Here is a 22,292-nt window from a genome sequence, read left to right as displayed (position 1 = left end):
GAAATACACATACAATAATGTATTAAAGGTCTGGGGAGCAGGGCATGGTGATGCACATCTATAATCCCAGCAATCTGGGAGACTGAGGCAGGAGGATTGGAAGTTCAAGGTCAGCCTCAGCAATTTAGCAAGGCCTGAAGCAACTTAGCAATACCCTGTCTGAAAATAAAAAACAAAAGGGGCTGGAGCTGGGACTCAATGGTTAAATGCCTCTGGGTTCAATCCTTGGTACCAAAAAAAAAAAAGAAAGAAAAAGAAAGAAACTACTCTGTACTCTGTAATTTTAAGGACATAATACAAGATTAACTATAGTCACCATATTGTATATTAGACTTTCAGAACATATTCATTCTGCATAACATAACTCATTCTTTTTTTTAATTCATTTTTTAGTTTTAATTGAACACAGTATCTTTATTTTATATATGTGGTGATGAAGATCAAACTCAGTGTCTCAAGCATGCTAGGTGAGCACTCTACCACTGAGCCACAACTCCAGCCCACATAATTCATTCTTACAACTATTTTACACCTAATCCTCCTTACGATAGAAAAGTCACTATTCAAAACACTAAAGTAAAAGTCACTCTTACTTTACTGAACCATTCAATTTGAGAAATGATGGAAAAACTGAATGTTCCTGTTGTAAGTACCTGCTCACTGATTCCTGTTCCTCCATAAACACAGACCACTCTAAGTCCCAAAGTCTTCGAAAACTTCTTACATTCTTTAGTAATTTGTAAAGCCAGTTCTCGAGTTGGAGTCATGATGACAGCTGAAAAGATAAATATGTCAAAAGCCTAAGCACCAAGATTCTTAAGAAGCTAGGTTTTAAAATGTTAAGTTTAACCCCTGAAATAAAAGTCATCTCTTCTTAATTTAGAAAAAAAAAATTATGCAACTCTGAAAATTCTATTTCAAAAGCTTTGTAACGCAGAGATTGTGGTGAAGGGTAGGCAGATTTTTAAGAACATGCTATAGGAAAATAAATGAGAGTTAAAAATACCACACTCAACCTTCAGGAAAATACTTGGTTGAACAGAATGAAAACAGTTTTCAACTGCAAATCACAGAACAAAGAAAATCAAGTAACTCACTGTGTTGCAGAAGCCATACCGCTGCTTCAGGAAACAACCTTGGTCTGATTGGCTCAGACAGAGAAGAAATAAACAGTACCCTGTATTTCCAAGAAAGGAGCTGAACAATTTTCCAAAACCCTACTAAAATTTGCAGAAGATATCTCTGCCAAAATGAATCTGAAGACCTAACCCTGAATGAAATGCCGATACTACAGACTTATAAAGCCATAAAAAAAAAAATAGGAAAATACATTTCCATATTATCTTCCTTGTTGAGTTTATATATCCACTGATACTGGGCTAGGAACAAACCTCAACATAAATTAAACAGATATATGCATGAGGGGTCTACCTGCCGAGTCAGAGTTTAAAAACTGAGCTGTGCCAGGAGAGGCTGTTTTTGTACTTCTGAGATGTCACTCCAGAGCTCTGAAGATTCTCACTCCACCTGCTGGTAAGGGGAAATCAGCCCCAAAGTGCCAAAATGATAAAGGAATTGTACATAAAGGCATCTTTATTGTTATAATTAAGAACAATATAGGATATCAGGTCTTTCTGATTAACTGACAACAAGGATATGTCAAAAATTAATTTAATGAGAAGAACTATACCTATTGGCCCTTCTCCTTCTTCTAATGACCTCTGATCCATAATGTGTCTAAACATGGGCAACAGAAAAGCAATGGTCTTTCCACTTCCTGTTTTGGCAATGCCAATCAAATCTCGTCCAGACATTATAGCAGGAATTGCTTGCGTTTGGATTGGTGTGGGCTTTTCATACCCATGCCTTAAAAACAAAGAATAGAAAGAGAAGGTAAGAACTGAGATCTTCTGATGCCCCAGAATCCCATAAAAATAAGTTCTTCCAAAATGTGGCATGTTCATACAAGAAACTATTATTTGGAAATAAAAAGGAATGTGGTATTCAGAGATTCTACAATATGAACAAATCTTGAAAACACTGTGATTATACTAAGTGAAAATAATCAGAAAGACTACATGTTAAGTGATAGTGTTTATATAAAATGTCCAGTATAACTAAACATATATAGGCAAAGTACATTAATGAATGTAGAGGTGATGGGAATATATGGCTTTCTTTTTGAGATGATGAAAAATGTAACCAAGAGAAATATTTGTTTGAAAGGGCAATTTTGGGGCTGGGGATGTGGCTCAAGCAGTAGCGCGCTCGCCTGGCATGCGTGCGGCCCGGGTTCGATCCTCAGCACCACATACCAACAAAGATGTTGTGTCCGCCGAGAATTAAAAAATAAAATAAATATTAAAAAAAAATTCTCTCTCTCTCTCTCTCTCTCTCTCTCTCTCTCTCTCTCCTCTCTCACTCTCTCTTTAAAAAAAAAAAAAAAAAGAAAGGGCAATTTTGAGTAGTAAGATACTGAAAAATGTAGATAATCACTTACTTTTTGAGAGAATTTAAGATCTTCATGGAAATTCCACACTGGACCCAAGACTTAATTGGTTTGGGGCAACCTTTTCCTTTGACTGTGATACCCTCCATTTCCAATCGAAATACATTCACCTCTGCAAAACAAAGCCCAGATCAAAAATTCCTGATGCTTTCTATTTTAATTAGGCATGGTAGGACATTTTTTTTTTCAATTTAACAAACAAAATTTAACAAACAAAATTATGGAAGAGTTATAGAAGGAAGCATTGAAAGTCACTTAAAGCAGTTACTGTTGCAATCAACTAAAGATGACCAGAAATACCCTCATTTCAACAATCTTTCATTTTTTATCTTAAAAAAAAGGAGTAATACAGCCACTTATTGTACCATGACTTGTCCAATTACCTTTATTCAACCAATAATATCCATATTCACCATGTATCTCCTAAATACCAGAAGGACTAATAGATTTTTTTTTTGTACCAGGGATTGAACTCAGGGGCACTCAATCACTGAGCCACATCCCCAGACCATTTTTGTATTTTATTTAGAAACAGAATCTCACTGAGTTGCTTAGTGCCTAACCCTTTCTGAGGCTGGCTTTGAACTCTCAAACCTCCTGTCGCAGCCTCCCGAGCTGCTGGGATTATAGGTATGTGCCACCACACCAAGCCTAACAAACATATTTTATTGGCAATCTCACTTTAAAACACTAAAAACAAGAAGCTGAATTAATTTTGCTCATTTAAAAAATATTTCCCTAAAACCCTCTACCTCACAGGTTTGTCCACATTACTCCTGGGCAGAGTGAAGTATATTCCCCTTTGAGCCCACTATAACCAATAAACAAATAAAAGAACTTTACCCTCTTGAGACATTTTTGCTAGTTCTGGAACTTCAACGTAAAAGTTTTTTCTGAATGGCTCATATTCAATTTTTCCATGATCAACTGGTTCCAGAAGTTTTCTCTGTTTGGTCTGATATCCTGTAAGAGCTGTCTGAAGATCAACTTCTTCCTCCTCTGAAGAATACTTTAGTTTACAACAACAACAAAAAAAAAAGTAAAAAAATTCAATATTACTGTCCCCTTATACGAAGCAACAGTTCTAGATTTTAAAAGTCTCCTCTCCTAGAAACTACTCTAGGGCTCTTTTTGCTTTTATTCTAAACAGACTGCTTAACCCATGAGATTTTTATGCTACACCAGAACTTAACACCTAATTTCAAAAATCACTTCAAACTATTCCTGTCAGTTAGAATTTTTATAACACCTCCTGCAAAGTTTTATAACAAAATTTCTTTTTTCTTTGCCTTTATAGAAAGTTATACTGCAATACAAAATTAAAGTAATTCTCAGTAATGGCTTAATGAAGTTTTGCTATTGTTTTCACTATACTAATGCAAAGAAATTTAATTCATTCTGTCACTTCATTTCTTCTCTCCATATTGTAAACTTGAGGTGAGCTGATGAGGGGGATGAAAAAATGCACACAGCAAGGAATGAAAGACTTCGGAATGTTCTACCACATTTAGATAAATTCTACTACACTACTAAGAATAGCAAGGGTTCCTCATAATAGTCTGCATAGCTGAATAATATGTCTCAATCAATGTTATGCAATAAATGCTTGTAGGATACTATCTCGAATAAAGTCAAAATCAATTAAAAATAAAAAATCACCTCCATGGCATCCTGGTCATTTTCCATCAGTTCACCTTTCTTCTTATCAGAATCTACAACTGCCTTTTTGGTTGTCACGACAGTGACAACTTTTGTGACTGTTGGCCCAGACTTCTAAAATAAAAAAGGAATATAAATTGTTTTGCAAAAGGGAAAAACAAGTTATACACTAAGAACAATGGTGTCATAATTTATAATCAAATTAATTTATTAACAACTTAATGAAATGACAAATAGTAGTGTGCTTTTTCCCTTTAATTTGTATAAAATTTTAAATGTAATATAATTATGTTTTATATGTGTGTACACACACACACACACACATTCCCCCACCCCTCCCTGCCAGTACTAGGGATGGAACTCAGGGGCACTCTATCACCGAGTTACACCTTCATCCCTTTTCACTTTTTATTCTGAGACAGGGTATCAGTAAGTTGCCAGGCTGCCCTTACATTTGCAATCCTTCTCAATCAGTGTCCCCAGTAACTAGGATTACAGATTGACACTGGTCACAAATTTGCAATCCTCCTGCCTCAGCCTGCCAAGCTGTTGGGATTACAGGCATGTGCCTAGTTTAATTATATTACATTGTAAAATATAATAAAAAATAAAAAACCATTTATATATACATGGTTTTTTCCATGATGTTATATGATATGATGATATATTTTAAATATACTATCAAATGATATTTTTTACTCATTAGACAAGCCAGGCACTGTTCTGGGAGTTTGGATGAATCAATAGACAGGTCAAGGTCACCACTCTTTGGAGTTTATTTTGAAGGCAGGTGGAAAAAATAGAAAGCACAATAAAAATTATAACATATGAAAAGGTAATAAATGCTATAAAGGACTTGAGATAGTAATATGTAAACAAAGATACTAAATAAAGATGGTGGTAATAGAACAGCTTTTGAAAGTACATTTACAGCTAAAATTCATCATTTTGAAAATTTTTAGGGGCTGGGGATGTGGCTCAAGCGGTAGCGCGCTCGCCTGGCATGCGTGAGGCCCGGGTTCGATCCTCAGCACCACATACCAACAAAGATGTTGTGTCCGCCGAGAACTAAAAAATAAATATTAAAAATTCTCTCTCTCTCTCTCCTCTCTCACTCTCTCTTTAAAAAAAAAAATTAAAAATTCATCAGTTTCTCTGGTACTTGGGAAAAGTATTGTTATCTCTGAGATGAAGAAAAACAAAAATATTAACTCAATTAAAATGCAAATCAAGAATAGGATGAATTATCCAAGTGGGAATATAAATCTTTAAAAAGAAGGAAAAAACTCCATACCTTTTCATTTCCCCCTCCACCTTTTACACTTCTCATATTAAACTTTTTCACTTCTTCTTTCACTTCTTCCATGTACGCATCTAATGGATCTAATTCCTCACCCTCCATTTCATTTCCTTCCTTTTCAGCTTCTGCAGGATCATCCTCATCATCTAAAATATCAGAATGTATTTCTTTGTACGTTGTGTTTTAAAATACCCGACACAGACCACACCTTACCTTTCTAACCTTTCCTCCCACTGCTAACACCCATTTCCAATTACTCCAGCCACACTACAGTTCAATACTTACACTTAGAAGTTTTTATACTTTTAAATCACACATTACTTTTTTTTTTTTTTGCAGAGGGTGGAGTGGGGTGGGGTGGGTGTATGTGTTACTGAGGATTAAGCCTAGGGCAAGTGTTCTACTACTGAGCTATATCTTCAGCCCTTTATATTTTGAGATAGAATGTCACTAATTTGCCCAGGCTGCCCTTGAACTTGCAGTCCTTCTGACACAGTCTCCCAAATAGTTGGGATTACAGGCCTGCACCATCAAGCCCAACCATGTATTACTTTTAAATAACAATGATGAAAAAATAAATGCCAATAAGTCATTTAATTATGCTTAGAAAATGGATCTCCACGGCTGAGGATATAGCTCAGTAGTACAGCACGAGTCTAGCATGTATAAGGCACTAGGTTTAGTTATAGTACAGCAAAAAAAAAAAAAAAAAAATTCCATTTTAGATTTATAGTAATATTACTAGAAGCAGAATTAAAAACTTTCTCTGCTAAATGACATTTATAATCATTTCTTTTCTTTCAAGTACCCCAATCACAGAAAGAAAAAATGGCACATTACTCATAACTAAAAATAATTTTATGTAATGAAGACATCATGATCTTTTATAGACATAATCCATGCATGTATTCAAACCACTTTGGAACTTTCAGAAAATGGGCCAAAATTCCATTTTCCTCCAAGTCCACAATCTTTCACTTCACTAAAGTCTCAAAATTAAAACAGAAACAGAGAGGTAGGTTGGGATAGAGTTAGTCTAGCAAAGGTGAGGCCCTGGGTTTGATGCCTAGTACCATACACATAATAATAATAATAGGCGGAGAGGTTCTCTATAAATTATGAAAAATTAGAGAAGGGACTTGAAAGCATGTCCTTCATTTACTCTAATAACATTTATACCAGCAATTAAAGAGCTTCCAGCTGTGGTGGTACATCCAACAACTTGGGAAGCTGAGGCAGGAGAACCAAAAGTTAAAGGCCAGCATTGGCAACTTAGCAAGATCCCATCTCAAAATTAAAAAAATTTTAAAATGGCTAAAGATGTACTTCAGTAGTAGACTGCTCCTAGGTTTAAATTCCAGTACAAAAAAAGAAAGGAAGAAAGAAAAAAATAAGTACCTAAATAAATATATTTGCATACCAATGCTCATAGCAGCATTATTCACACTAGCCAAAATGCATAAACAACCTAAAGGTGCAAAATAATAACGAATGAATAAATACAATGTGACATATAAATACAATGAAATATTATTCAGCCATTTAAAGAAATTCTCACATATGCTATAATATAGATGAATCTTGATAACATTGTGCACACTGAAATAAGCCAGACACAAAAGAACAAATATTGAACAATTCCACTTCTATGAGATTCCTAAAATGGGCAAGTTCATAGAGACTGAAAGTAGAGTAAAAGTTACTGGGGCTGGGGATGTGGCTCAAGCAGTAGTGCGCTCGCCTGGCATGCGTGCGGCCCGGGTTCGATCCTTAGCACCACATGCAAACAAAGATGTTGTGTCCGCCAATAACTAAAAAATAAATATTAAAAAATTCTCTCTCTCTCTCTTACTTTTTATTTATTTATTTATTTATTTTTTATTGTTGGTTGTTCAAAACATTACATAGTTCTTGACATATACTCTGAGAGAGGCAGGATGGTGAGTTATTAATAAGTATAGAGTTTCTGTTTAGAATGATGAAAAAGTTTAGGAAATGAACAATGACAATGGCTCTCCAACACTATGAGTGTACTTATTACCACTGAATTGTCTACTTTTATATATCATGTATATTTTCCACTTTCAAAAAAAAAAGCCCCTATCCTCATATGAAATTTACTAATAATTCTGGAATATAACAAATAAATATACCATCATCATCTTCTAAACTCCATTTTTTCCCTTGTTTCATCTCTTCAATTTCTTTTTTCAGTTCCCCTATGTTTTCCATGGCCTTTTTACGCTGCTCTTCTCGCCATTTTTCAACTCTTTCCTTTCGCTTTCTCATTTCTTCCTCCAGTTTATTCTGGTCAAAGTTCTTGGGAAGGGGAAGAGAAAAGGAAAATAAAAAGCAAGACCAATATTAGCAGTTTTACTCCAAGTGACATTCCAAATAAGTTCTCCAAATTATAAAAAAGGAAAACAAAATAGGCACAAATATAAACTGCTAAATGTAGACCAGATTTACTAGATCGTACATCTTAAAAAACACATTCATAAGTCAGGCATAATGGCCCATGCCTATAATCCTAGCAATTTGGGAGGCTGAGGTAGGAGTATTGCAAGTTTGAGGCCAGACTTAGCAACTTAGTGAGATCTTATCTTAAAATAAAAAATAAAAAGCACTGGGGATATAGCTCTATAGTAAAGTGTTTCTGGTTCAATCCCCAGTACCAAAAATTAAAAAATACATATGTGAAAACATACAACTATTTTGGAAGTCAATTTGACAACATTTACATGGTCTAATCACATTTTGTAAATAAAAACAGATGATGTGAATAAAATGCAACTTTTTTGAGAAAAAAATTCTCACGGAGACAACTATTACTTTATCTTCCTTTTATCTTATGCCATTATGTATTTTAAAATTAAGCATAGGGCTGACAATGTAGCTCAGAAAGCGCATGTCTTAGAATGTATGTGTGAGGCTTTGTGTTCGTTCAATCCCTAGCACCACCACCAAAGGAGGGAGAAAAAATGCCAGGCTTGGCAGTGCTTGCCTATAATCCCAGCAACTCAGGAGGCTTAGGCAGGAGGATTGCAAGTTCAAGGCCAGCCTTAGCAACTTAGTAAGGCCCTAAGCAACTTAGCAAAAACCTGTCTCAAAATAAAATAAAGAGGGGTGAGGATGTACATCTCAGTGGTGGAGTGACCCTGGGTTCCATCCCCAGTACTGGGAGGAAAAACAAAATCAGCTCTATAAATAAATAATTTGTTATAGAAGCAAGACTGATACCATAAAGATTATTTATAAGTTAGTAAACATACGCCAGCATCTTTTTCTTTTTCATCCTCCTTATCATCTTTGTCTTTTTTCTTCTCTTTAGAACTTTCCCCACTTTCTGTTTTCTCTTTGGACCTAGACCTACCAAAAAAGAGAAACAGAGAAAGAGATATCAACTATTTGTCCTTGGAAACATTCATTTTAAAATGCCTCCACAGACCAGTATTTCACTTTTTTAGTTAGTTAAGAAATAAACTTCTAGGAATCAACTGCATTCTCATATTACATTAAAAAACATCCTGAAAATATAATGTAAAAAATTAATCCCTGACACTAATGGCAAACAATACTATTTAGAAATATAACCAAGAAAATCTGAATGTACCATATTAAAAACAATACCAAAATTTAAATAGGAAAATAAAAACTAGAGAAATATACTAAGATCTTAATGTTCTGTAAGGTAATTTATGTATATAATAAGATTTAAAACCACAATTGGCTTGAATTTGACTCAAGGTTTCTTATAATGACTAAAAATGTCTTAATTTTAATGTAATCAAATTAATCATTCTTCCCCCACCTTTATATGTGGTGTTAGTCTCCGAGATTACAAATACTTCCAGACTTGATAAAGATATTCAGAGATAAAAAAGATATTCTTCAGCATAAACTTGTAAAAGGTATAATGTTGCCACCTGTTTTGGTCTTTAATCTATCTGGAATTGTTTTTTATGCACACAGTAGGCAAGTAGTTTTATTTCATTATAAACTAGCAAATGACATTAACACCAAATTTTAATAACTTGTCCTCAGTGACTACCAGGATGTGTTTTGGGGCTCTTTATATGGTTCCACTGGTCTATTTGACCAGCCCTACATTAATACTACACTGACCTGATTTTAATAACTTTTTGACAACCTTCAGACACTTGGCAGAAAAAGTCCTCCAACAATGTTCTTCAAGAATATTTACATTCCTTTATATTTCTAATTTTATGATGAGCTTATAAAATGCTCTTTCAACTCAATTCTTCTAAGAAACTTTAAAATATGAATATATGTTAAGTTTAATAAAATATTTTTCCTTAATCTATTTAACAAGGACATGACTTTTCTCCTTAAATCATATTAACACAGAACATTAAATGTAAACATTACAATTGTAAATTACATTTACAATTTTGTAACGCTAAACCATGTTCCCATTTTTAAAAAAACTCAATTTATTTATGCTACCTTTTACATAGACTGTTGGATTTAATGTTAATCTTCATGTTTATATTGAATGTAGCCTACAATTTTCTTTTCTCATATTGACCTTGTCAGGTTTATATCCATTATTCTAAATGCATAAGATCTCTAATCATCTAAAAATTGAACCACCCTAATCTGAAATCCAAAATCTGAAATGTTCCAATATCCTAAATTTTTGAGCACCCATAACACCACAAGAGGAAAATTCAACACCTGATTTCATATGACAACTTGCACTCAAAATGCAGATGCACTAGACTGGGGCTGTAGCTCAGTGGCAGAACACTTGCCTAGCATGTATGAGGCACTGGGTTCAATCCTTAACACCACATAAAAACAAATAAAGGCATGCCATCCATCTACAACTATAAAAAAAATTTTTTTAAATGCAGGTGAACTAAAAATAATGTATAAAATTACCTTTGGGCTATGTGAATAAAATATATATGAAACATAAATAAGTTTTCTGATTAGTCTTGGGTCTCATCCCCAGGACATCTCATCATGAATATACAAATAGCCCCAAATTGGGTTGAGGTTGTGGCTCAGCGGTAGCCCACTTGCCTGGCATGTGTGAGGCACTGGGTTCGATTCTCAGCACCACATAAAATAAATAAAGGACTATCAACAACTAAAAAATAAAAAAACCCAAATAGCCCCAAATACAAAAAAATCCAAACTGTAAACACTCTGGTTTCAAACATTTTGGATAAGACATAGTCAACTTAGTCCTTACAAAAAATAAACAAAAAACTCCTATAAATCAATTTATATTTTTATTTACTTATTTTTTTGAAGTGCTAGGGATTGAATCCATGGCTTCACACATGCTAGGCAATCACTCTACCTCTGAGCTACATCCTCAGCCTCCATAAATGAATTTTAAAATGAGATATACTTCAGGAAAGAGAAAATCCAAATGGCCAATAAAAATATGAAAAGTCTCCAATCTCAGGGAGACACATAAATTAAAACAATGAAAATGCCAGGCATGACATAATATGCCTACAGTCCCAGCACCTAGAAGGCTGGGACAAGAGGATCACTTGAGCCCAAAATTCAAGATCAGTCTGGGCAACATTGTGAGAATGTATCTTAAAAAACAAAAACAAAAAACAACAAAACCCACAGTGATATTGTTATTACACATATAACAAAGTGGAAAAAATTTAAAGGACTCACAATTTTAAAAGGGTATGGAGCAACAGAATTCTCATACGTTGATGGTAGGAATATAATTAGTACAAACTCTTTGGAAAAGGTTATCTACTAAAAACAATGCTAGGGCTGGGGATGTAGTTCAGTTGGGAGAGTGCTTGTCTTGCATGAACAAGGCCATGCACCACCAAAAAATAAATTTAAAAAAAATTTAAGAAATAAAAACAAAGTTATACCTATGACCAAGCAATTTCAATTCTAGATATATAACCTAAGTAAACTGCTGCACATGTTCTCTAGGACATATATATAAAAACGCTCACATCCATCTCACTAGAATGGACAAAATGAAGTATATTAACACCTCAGAATACTATTCAGTAATGAAAAGGAACTGCTGTTAGAAGCAACAAAAATGAATCTCAAAAATATTAAGCAAAAAAAAACCCCAAAAAAACACACACATAAAATACGGGATCCTGGGGCTGGGGTTATGGCTCAGCGGTAGAGCGCTCACCTCACATGTGCAAGGCCCTGGGTTCGATCCTCAGCACCACATAAAAATAAATAAAAGTTATTGTGTACAACTACAAAAAAATAAATATCAAAAAAAAAATATGGGACCCTATTCATGTAAATCATGTAAAGTTAAGAATCAGGTATCTAAACTATTTTTTCAGAAGACACAGATGGGAAAAACCACACAGGAATGTAAGGAAATTACTAGCATAAAAATCAATAGTAATTTTATCTAGGAAAGTAGATAGCTGAATTAAAGAGGGAAATAAAAGACTGCTGGGATACTGACAATATTTCTCTCCTTCCTTCTTTCTTTTTGATACTTGGGATTTAACTCAGGGGTACTATATCACTGAGCTACATCCCCAGACCTTTATATTTTTTAAAATTTGAGACAGGGTCTCACTGAATTGCTTAGGGCCTTGCTAATCAATTGCTAAACCCAGTCTTGAACTTGTAATCCTCCTGCCTCAACCTCCCACATCGTTGGGATTAAAGGCATACACCACCAAACCTAACTACACTATTTTATCTCTTATTCTTGTTAGAGGATCTATTATGTGTTTGCTTTAAAATTATTTAATAATTTGTATGTTAATATTTCATTCACTTTTCTGAATATATTACTCTTAATTTTTTTAAAATCCCAAAAGTATCACACTGACAGTGAAATAAATTTTATTAAGTAAAATAAGCAACATGGGAAAAAATACCAATAATTACGTGAAGAATATACAGAAAACAGACTTAGGTCTACATATTAACTATCCTATGACTCAATGAAGAAATAATAGGTAAAGTACAAATTACATCCCAAAACTGAATGTTTAAAAAAAAAAAATAATGAATGTTATTGGCATCTCCAGGAAACACATATATTTAATTTATACAAGCAAAGCTTAGCTGGGCACTGTAGCACATGCCTGTAATCCCAGCAGCTCGGGAGCCTAAAACAGGAGGATTGGGAGTTCAAAGCCAGCATCAGCAAAAGTTGCTTAGTGAGGCACTAAGCAACTCAGTGAGACCTTGTTTCTAAATAAAATACAAAATAGGGCTGGGGATGTGGCTCAATGTTCGAGTGCCCCTGAGTTCAATCCCTGACTAAAAAAAAAAAAAAAAAAAAATCAAGCAAAGCTTACCCTTCCTAAATAGCAATTCAGCAATGCATACCAAAAATTCAAAGTTTATTTGTCAACAATGTCAGAAACATTATCTAAGAAAATAATTTCAAAGGAAGTTACATAATATCCAGAAAGAGGTCTATAAAACATATTTCTGATCATGAATAGTATGTATTAAATAAGGGTAAACTGCATTAACTATTAAAACTGATAGAGGGGCTCATTCGGTAGAGTGCTTGCCTAGCATGCACCACCAAAAAAAAAACCTGATAGAATCTAGTATTTTCCAACAAAATCATGAACTTATACTCAGTTAAAATTCTGTCAATAGTTCATAGCAGGAGCCAAATTCAATAATTGTTTATAAGAATAAATTTAAAAGAGAAGGAAAAAAAAAAAGGCACAGGGAAGAGAGCTAGTTTTCCAACCTGCATGACGTTTACCTATTCTCAGCTTTCTTGCTTTTATTGCCAGGACTGGAAGATCGGGATCGCCGGCCCCGGCTTCTACTCCTTGAGCGTCTCCTGTCTCGGCTGCGAGATCTTCTTCGCTCTCGGCTTCTGTCTCTCTCTCTACTTCTGGAACGCCTGAAAAACAGACACTTTTCATTTATTCTGTAACCAACAGAACTATTATTTCAGATCACAATTCTGTCCATTTGAAAAGACCTGCTGCTTATGTGTGTGCATGTATGCAGGGGGTGGGGGTGTTCTCCACCACTGAGCTACATCCCCAGACCTTTTTCTTTTCTTGAGAAGATCTCACTAAATTGCCGAGATTGGCCTCAGATATGCAATCCTCCTGCCTCAGCCTCCCAAGTTGATAGGATTATGGGTGTATGCCAGAGCAACCAGCTGAAAAAAGCTTCTTAATTATCACCATTATTGTTTGGCACAGTATCACATCTGTGAACCAGGGACTTGGGAGGCTGAGACAGGAGGATCACCAAGTTTGAGACCAGCCTCAACAAGTTAGCAAGACCCTGTCAAAAAATTTTTTAAAAATTTTGGGGGCTGGAGATATAGCTCAGTACTAATAGCATCCCCGGGTTAAATACCTAGTAACGAAACAACAACAACAACAAAAAAACATAAATTATTAAAGGCTTTTAGGATCAAAACAGCTAAAAAAATGAAACAAGTAAAGCCAAGTCCAGCAAGTGCTCAATGAAAAAATGAGGGTACTAATTTTATGTTGGCTCAATGGTAGAGCTCACTTGCCTATAGTGTGCAAGACCCAGGTTTGATCCCTAGCACCACATACACACAAAAAATGCCGAAGGATGGGCAGAGCAGAGACTTTGAAAAGATCAGTGATCTGAAGATTTGGAGGCAAGAATTTCACTGGCACTGCTAGTAATTAGTGACATGAAAAGGTCAGATCTCCAACTCTCTGGGTCTCAATTTCCTCATCTATAAAATATGAAGACTTCACTAGATACTCTCAAAATGTTCCTGAGCTGGGTGCAGCAGCCCAGGAGGCTGAGCCAAGAGGATCTCGAGTTCAAAGCCAGCCTCAGCAACGGTGAGGGGCTGAGTAACCTAGTGAGAACCTGTCTCTAAATAAAATACAAATGATGTGGCTCAGTGGTTGAGAGCTCCTGAGTTCAATCCCCAGTACCCACCCCACAATGCTTCTTGATCTAAAATCTTGTGATTCTGCTTTCACACTAAAAAGTCAAAAACAAATGTTAAATGATCAATTTCACTTAAGTGATTAACGATGTGAAATTATTCAGGGAACCATGTAATATGAAATTGAATTAGTTAGCATTAGTCACGCTGTTATAGGTTAATACTTTCCCTGATAATATCATTGTATCCTCTCCTTCCAAAGTCTGAAAAATACTGTCAAATTCTTTCTGAGATCTGTTCATAGTACCAGTTCACAGCTCTGTAATCTGTTCACAGTACAACTTTGTCTTCCTTGCCTTTTTTTCCTTTTTTTTGTCATTGTACTGCAGATTGAACCCAGAGCCTCATGTTTCCACTTCCTATTTTCTCGAGAAAATGTATAAGAAAAAAAAAATTTATACCTTTATTTATTTATCTTTATGTGGTGCTGAGGATTAAACCCAGTGTCTCACACATGCTAGGCGAGTGCTCTACCACTGAGCCACATCCCCAGCCCTACTTTGTATTTTTATTTAGAGATAGGGTCTCACTGAGTTGGTTAGCACCTCGCTTTTGCTGAGACTGGCTTTGAACTTGCAATCCTCCCACCTCAGCCTCATGAGCCGCTGGGATTATAGGCATGCACCACTCTGCCTGACTCAAAAAAATTATATATTTTTTTTAGTTGTAGTTGAACACAATACCTTTATTTTATTTATTTTTATGTGGTGCTGAGGACCGAACCCAGGGCCTTGCACATGCTAGGCGAGCACTCTATTGCTGAGCCACAACCCCAGCCCCAAGAAAATTATTTTTTAATAACCGTTTTTCAACTCCAGAAAGGTCATGGCTTCTTAACTAGTGTCAATGATCCAATGATTATATAATCAAGAAAATATAAAACAAAAATTAGACTGCTTTAGTGTAAATCTTAGAATACTTTAATAAAGTAGTTCAAATCAGAAAGGAGGGCTTTGAGAAAGTTCTGCCTGTCTCCTCCTGTCTATTCCAGTGGCTGCTCTGAAACCAAGTAGTCAGCTGCTTGGGGAAGAATAATATTAGAACTTCCGACCTTTTTTTTTTTTAAACTTCACTTTTACCTATTACAATAGGCTTCAGGGGCTCTTTATATTATAGAAAATACAACCTAAGTTTCCAAATTTAAAATATTGTTAGATAGAATCTCGGTAGGCAAATCCTTCTGACTATATCTAAAGAACAAGGATAAAGCTGAAGGCCCACAAATGGGCCTCTAAATTGCAGTCCAAACACACTTTTTGAGAAGCCTGATTTAGTTAACAAGGCCCAATTTATGAGCAGTCTTTCAGAGATTAATGACTTTTTTTTTTTTGAGAGAGAGAGAGAGAGAGAATTTAATATTTATTCTTTTTTAGTTTTCGATGGACACATCTTTATTTTATTTTTATGTAGTGCTGAGGATTGAAACTAGCACCCTGTGCATACCAGGCAAGCCATATCCCCAGCCCCAGAGATTAATGTCTTACCTTAGACGCTTTCTGTCCCTTGACCGAGATCTTCTTTTATCTCTGCTCCGAGACCTCTCTCTCCTTCTATCTCTATCTCTGCTTCTAGATCGTCTGTCATCTCCACGTTTACTTCTTTTATCTGAAGGTGAGCGACTTCTAGATCTACTTCCAGAACGTCCCCGCGATGCTGATCGTTTCCGATAATGGCTACAATAGCATGAAGTCAAAGTTAAGCTTAGCAAATACAGCTTGCATTCTATTGTTTTATTAGTTTTTTCCAATAAAATCTCATGAGACAAATTAAAAACAGAAAGGACTTTTCATAAACTGTTTTAATTAGGAAGCCAGACATGATAAATATGTAATCAAGTAATTATAAAATAAAAATTAGACTACTCTTAGGTTAAATCTAAAACAATTTATTAAAGTAGTTTAAAACAGGAGGGCTTAGAGAAAGTTCTATCCTGTCTCCTTCTCCTGTGTATTCCAGTGGCTGATCTGAACCCAATGGTCAGTTCTCTTGGGGCAGGATCAAAATAGAACCATCATGAATAGAACATATTCATGGCTTGGGTCAGAATGGCAGGTTGAGATACTAAGAATGGTTGAAATCTGGAAAAAGAAAGAAAAAATAAAAAAATCTGGCTCTGATTAGACTGGGGATGTAGCTCAGTGGTAAATCACCCCTGGGTTCAATCTCCAGCACCAAAAAAAAAAGGAAGAAAAGAATTAACTCTTTTGTTACAGTACAGGGGTGGAAAACTGTCTTGAAAGGGAAGCAAGGGCAATAAACAAAATAGTCCAAGCTCCTACCTTCGAGTCCCAGGCAGCTTCGTTCTGGTTAAGGAGGAGATGCCCGACAAGTAAAGAAACAAATATGCAATATGTCAAGAAGTACAATAGAGAAAAACAGATCAGAGCAAAGGAAAAAGAGAGAATGGACAGTAGGAAGCTTGCTACTTTATTGCTGGTGACTAGAGAAGACTTCACTAATAAAATAAAGTGACATTTATTATAGAAGCTTAAAGGAAATAAAGGTAGGAACCATGAAGAACCATGACAGCTGCAAAGTCATTGAGAAGCTCTATTGGCACATTCAAGGAACAGCAAGGAAGCCAGCTTTGGCCAAGGCTTAATGAGCTAGAGAGTGCCACAAGAGAAGGTCAAATAAACAACAAGGCAGCCAATTATAGAAATTCTTATATGACATTATATAGGACTTATTTTGAGGAAGATGAAAGCTATTAGTTGGGGTATGGTGACATGCCCATAGTCCCAGTTAGCTACTAGGGGATGAGGAGAAAGGATCACTTGAGCTCATAAGTTCACGATCAGTCTGAATAACACAGCAAGACCCCATCTCAAAAAAAGAATAAAAATAAATAGGGCCGGGAGTGAAGCTCAGTGGTATCATGCTTGCCCAACATACATGAAGTCCTGTGTTCAACCTCCAGCACCAAAAAGAAAAATAAAGTTGCTAATGTACTAACATGAAAAGAATGAAGGAGTACATTTAGGGGAAAGGTAGGAAATCAGAATATTAGGTATCCAAGTGGAGATGTACAACCATAGGTAAAATCTGAGTCTGGAGTTGAAGAGGTTTGGTCTGAAAATATATACTGTGGAGCCATTAGTGTACAAAGACTACTCAAAGCTATAACCCTGGATAAGACCATTAAGGAATGATCACACCTGATTCATCTTTTGTAGAAATACAAACTTGTTACCTTTCCCTACCCCAAACTATGTATCATCCCAACTTCTAGTCACTAGGCTCAAAACATGAGTTAACTCGAATATTTTTCTTTTTTTCATTCTACACAACCAATAAAACACCAAGTGTTACCAATTTCACCTCTGTAATCCTTTCACATTATACCACCTCTTCAGAGCTATCACTGTCACTAATCTATATGAGATTTAACTACTGAGTAATTTTTTTATTTTTTAATTTTGGTACTAGGAATTGAGCCCAAGGGCACTTAACCAATGAGTCACATCCCCACCCCTTTTTATTTTTGACACAGGATCTCAATAAGTTGCATAGGACCCCACTGAGTTGCTGAGGCTGGCCTCAAACTTGACATCCTCCTGTCTCAGCCTTCTAAGCCACTGGAATTACAGGTTTGAGACACCGTGCCCAGCTAGTTTTTTTAAGAGACTCCTGATCTTCCTGCTTCTAGGATCATCTTCTGACCCTATTCGAAATCTTCAAAAGCTCACAAATTTTTATCTTCAAAATTAAATTGATAATTCATTTTCTGTGTTTTTTCAAAACCTACCTTCTCCTTCTCAATCCTTCATGAAACCCATATATGTAGGAAAACTGGATTCTTTAGAGTATTTCTCTAACACCCTGCTCTTTCCCACCTGAGCCTTTCATTCCTGCTTGAACAAAAACTAAAGCACACACTTTAGGACATAAAGGTATGGCAGAAGGCTAAAAGGCTAGGAGGAGGCCTTGAAGGCTATTGTCAAAGTTTGAATTTCATCTTGGAAGCAAAAGGAGCTACTGAAAACAAGTCAGGGAGATGACACTGATTTTATCTTTATTTCACAAGTGTCTCTGGCTGCAATATGAGAGCTCTAATGATTAGAAAAGCAAGATCAAAGAATGATAATCAATTCAGGGAGCAATCAATTTGAAGGAGGTGCAGAAGTATGAGCAATAAGTGATTAAAGGCCTCAAGTGAGGGAGATCAGGAATGGGGAAAGGATGCAGAATCCAACTAGATGTAGGAAATAAAAAAGACGAATCAAATATCACTTCCAGATTTCTGGTCTGAATAGCCAAATGAATGGCAATGCCTTTAGGGAGCCCAGGGCGGGACCGACTCTGTAATCCCAGCAGCCTGGGAGGCTGAGACAGGGGGATCTCGAGTTCAAAGCCAGCCTCAGCAAGGGCAAGGCACTAAGCAACTCAGGAAGACCCTATCTCTAAATAAAATACAAAATAGAGCTGGAGATGTGGCTCAGTGGTCGAGTGCCCCCCCCCAGTTCAATCCCTGGTACCAAAACTAAACCAAAACAAAACAAAATGCCTTTAGAGAAATTTAAAAGATCTTCACAGGATTTTTCTGTAGCTAAGGAAGTATTCTTTATCCAGATGATGGTTACACAATTCATATATTTGCTAAATTTCATCAAGCTCTACTCACACTTTGTTCATTTCCCTGAAAGTATGCCACAATAAAGCATTTAGCATTAAAAACAAAGCAAAACCGTCACTGTCCCTAGACATAAAGCATCTTTCAGTCACTGCTAAATACATATCAAATATTTATATTTAAAATTAAAAAAAAAGTCAAGGTCCTGAGCCAGTTGTCAACAATCTTAAGAGATTTCACAGTCCTAATAAGGTCTCCCAGCTGAGTTTAAAGAATACAGAAAGCAGATAACAAAGAAATATGAAATCCTTTTGCGAAGTAAACATCCACTCAACAAATACTGCAGCCCAGTAAAAGCCGGTCGAGTACAATGCTGAAGATGCAGTAAAAATGCCCACACGGTCCTTTCAACCAACTTGGGAAAAGACAATCCGCGCAAAAAGAACTGAAATACATAGTGAAAGGAGCCGAGAAATGTTGCAAATGCGAAGCGATTTAAAAAAAAAAAAAAATCAACTGGGATCACTACTAGCTGAGGCAACCAGGGTAGGAAGTGGCAGGATGGGGTGACCCGTCCCAGGCGGCCTGGAGGGCTGCTCTTGCTCCAGAGGCTCAAAACGGGTGATGGCAGTGCAGGGTAAGAATGTGCCCATCACCGACCCAAGCACAGACATTCCCTCAGCCGAAGGCTCCAGCACATTCAGTGGCTGGGGAGCACAGTGGCCACACGTGGAGGCCACCCCAGGCCTGGCCCCGCCACCACCTCAACTCCCGCCTCTTCTCCCTACCCCGAGAAGCCGCTCGCCCGCTCGGCGCACTAACTCACCGCGACTCCCTGCCCATTCTGCCGACTGCAGGAAAGCCGCGTCCGTGAGGACGACTCGCAAGCGAAAGGGACAAAGGAGAAAGACCCGCTACCCTCGGCGCGTCAGGCGAAGACTTAGCACTAAGAACTGGTAGCAGAGACAGCAGAGGAAGCCATCCCAACGCAGCCAACGACAACAGGACGTGCTGGCACCGACCGCAGAAGGAAGGAAACTGCCGGCCGGAAGCTGCTGTCTTTCCACAGCGCCGCCTCTCGGCTGGAGGGCGCGCAGCGCGGACAGCGCCAGAAAGGCATGCCCTTGCCAGGTTTGTGCCAAATGAGAGTTTGCGTTCAAGGGCAGCGCCTCAGTCTCGGGATCCTTGGGTGTGGTTTTGCTGCTGGGGCCACCGACACGTCCTGGACAGTCAGCTGCTGCCCCAGAGGGTTTACTCATGTCCGTCTTAATCTTTCCTAAATAATGCTATAACCTTCTCGATTCACGCACTTTATTCATTTATGCAGTCACTCATTTTTGTTGTGTGCCAGGCTTGTGCTAGATCTCATGGAGAGTGGGGGATGGATATGACCAAAAACAAAAAAGATGTAATACCATAAGGAAAGTGCATACTGGAAAAAAAGAAAGAGCTCCCTGAGGAAGTAAGTGACCTTTCAGCTTGCAGGTGAGAGTTGAAGACTGACTAGGAGTTAACCTGATGAAGAAGACAAGAGCTAAAAATATATTAGCAAAAGACGTGACAGCTCTTGTCCCTCCTGATGGTGCATGCCGGTAATCCCTGTGTCTGGGGTGATTGAGGCAGGAGGGTTGAAAGTTCAAGAAAAGCCTTTGAAATTTAGGGTAGACCCTGTCTGAAAGCTAAAGCATCTTTGGGTTTAATTCCCAGTAGAAAAAAGAAAGAAAGAAAGGAAGGAAGGAGAGAGAAAGAAAGAATTTTATATAAATATATATTTATATATAATATATTTATTTAGAAAGAAAGATTTTTATATAAATATATATTTATATGTAATATATATTTATTTATTTTTTCCCTCCCCTCAACATTGCCTGCCCTGAGAAGGGTTAAGGAAAATCAGATATGAATGCCTGGGTTTCCATTGATGACCTGACTTACTTAGTCAGTTTTTCGTTTATTTTTAGTTACAACAGTATCTTTATTTTATCTTTATGTGGTGCTGAGGATTGAACCCAGTGCCTCATGCATGGTAGGCGAGCACTCTACCTCTGAGCCACAACCCCAGCTCTGTTTTTGTTTTTTTTTTAACTGGAGATTGACCCAGGGGCACTTTAATACTGAGCTATATAGCCCTAACCCTTTGAATGTTTTATTTTGAGACAGAGTCTCCCTAAACTCTTTAAAACCTCACTAAGTTGCTGAGGCTGGCCTCCAACTTGCAATCATGTTGCCTAAGCCTCCTCAGTGGCTGGGTTTACAGGCCTGTGCCATACCCTGAAGCATTGGGGATTTTTAAGCTTCCTAGGAGACCCTGAAGTAGCCAAGATTGGGAATTAATGGTCTGGTGGAACACATACCCAAGATTTTGCAGAAAGCTGTCATGAAGTTGGGGAAGAATCTCTCATTTTTACCCTACATGTAACTGTACTGCTATATACTTTCTTACACCTAAATAGAAAAGCACTATACCTTTTTTTATTTTTATTTATTTATTTTTTTAGTACTGGGGATTGAACTCAGGGGCACTTGACCACTGAGCCACATTCCCTGTCCTATTTTGTATTTTATTTAGAGACAGGGTCTCACTGAATTACTTAGCACCTCGCCGTTGTTGAAGCTATCTTTGAACTCATGATCCTTCTGCCTCAGCCTCCCAAGCTGCTGGGATTATAGGCGGGCGCCACCATGCTGGGCAAAAGTACTATATCTTTATTGTGGCAGTTGTGTGGCAGTTATAAAGATATAAAGTACTATATCTTTATTGTGGCATTTGTTAAAATTCATTGAATTACACTTAAGTTAATTTTTGCGGTACTAGGAACTGAAACCAGGGCTTCATGCATGTTAAACCCTCTACCACTGACCTACATCCTCTGCCTATTTTACTTTGACACAGGATCTAGGTAAATTGCCCAGGCAGGTCTCAAATTTGTGATCCTCCTGCTTAGTCTTCTGAGTAGCTGGGATTACAGGGGTGTGCCACCATGCCTAGCAAACTATACAGTTTGAATTGATGTTTTATTCTATATAAAATTTAATATCAAATAAAGATGATTTTTTAAAGTAAAATAAAAATAGTGTAAGGTTAAGATTCCAAGCTGAGTTCCAGCTCTCATCCCTATGGCGGTTGCCTGCCTGTGTGAGCTGTGAGCTGCATTGAAGAGGGATAGACTGGAGAGTCTGGCACCCTGCCAAGGGTAAGGAAGGACTGAACCAATATTACCAAGGAGGGACAGGTACCAGAGCTACATAAGTTGCTGGGATGTAGGCTATAGGGAAGGAGATGGATTTCAGTCTAAGAGAAATAGGAAAACAGGCCACCTGGGGTCCTGTA

The 22,292-nt window shown here is 37.0% G+C and overlaps 1 protein-coding gene across 4 annotated transcripts in view; it reads right to left on the bottom strand.

Annotated features, from left to right (window-relative positions):
* Window positions 1-19,979, bottom strand: part of DDX46 (DEAD-box helicase 46) — a 63,759-nt gene extending 43,780 nt beyond the window's left edge. The window contains exons 1-12 of one of the 4 annotated variants that reach the window (XM_081289476.1): window positions 19,785-19,979; window positions 16,665-16,688; window positions 15,870-16,058; window positions 13,195-13,338; window positions 8,741-8,837; window positions 7,622-7,787; window positions 5,463-5,614; window positions 4,169-4,282; window positions 3,353-3,518; window positions 2,501-2,621; window positions 1,691-1,866; window positions 654-775 (exon numbers count right to left, since the gene is read on the bottom strand). In XM_081289476.1, the coding sequence (XP_081145602.1) occupies window positions 654-775; window positions 1,691-1,866; window positions 2,501-2,621; window positions 3,353-3,518; window positions 4,169-4,282; window positions 5,463-5,614; window positions 7,622-7,787; window positions 8,741-8,837; window positions 13,195-13,338; window positions 15,870-16,058; window positions 16,665-16,688; window positions 19,785-19,801 (1,488 nt within the window). In that variant the 5' untranslated portion in view covers window positions 19,802-19,979. The remainder of the gene's footprint in view (window positions 1-653; window positions 776-1,690; window positions 1,867-2,500; window positions 2,622-3,352; window positions 3,519-4,168; window positions 4,283-5,462; window positions 5,615-7,621; window positions 7,788-8,740; window positions 8,838-13,194; window positions 13,339-15,869; window positions 16,059-16,664; window positions 16,689-19,784) is intronic. The other 3 variants (XM_081289475.1, XM_081289478.1, XM_081289477.1) reach the window with 3 other exon arrangements.
* Between the last annotated feature and the right edge of the window lie 2,313 nt (window positions 19,980-22,292).

The sequence above is a fragment of the Spermophilus citellus genome (assembly GCF_964194105.1).
Source record: "Spermophilus citellus genome assembly, chromosome: 1".
Classification (NCBI taxonomy): Eukaryota; Metazoa; Chordata; class Mammalia; order Rodentia; family Sciuridae; genus Spermophilus; species Spermophilus citellus.
Note: the sequence above shows the minus strand (reverse complement) of the source record. Positions and strands in the feature narration are given on the sequence as shown.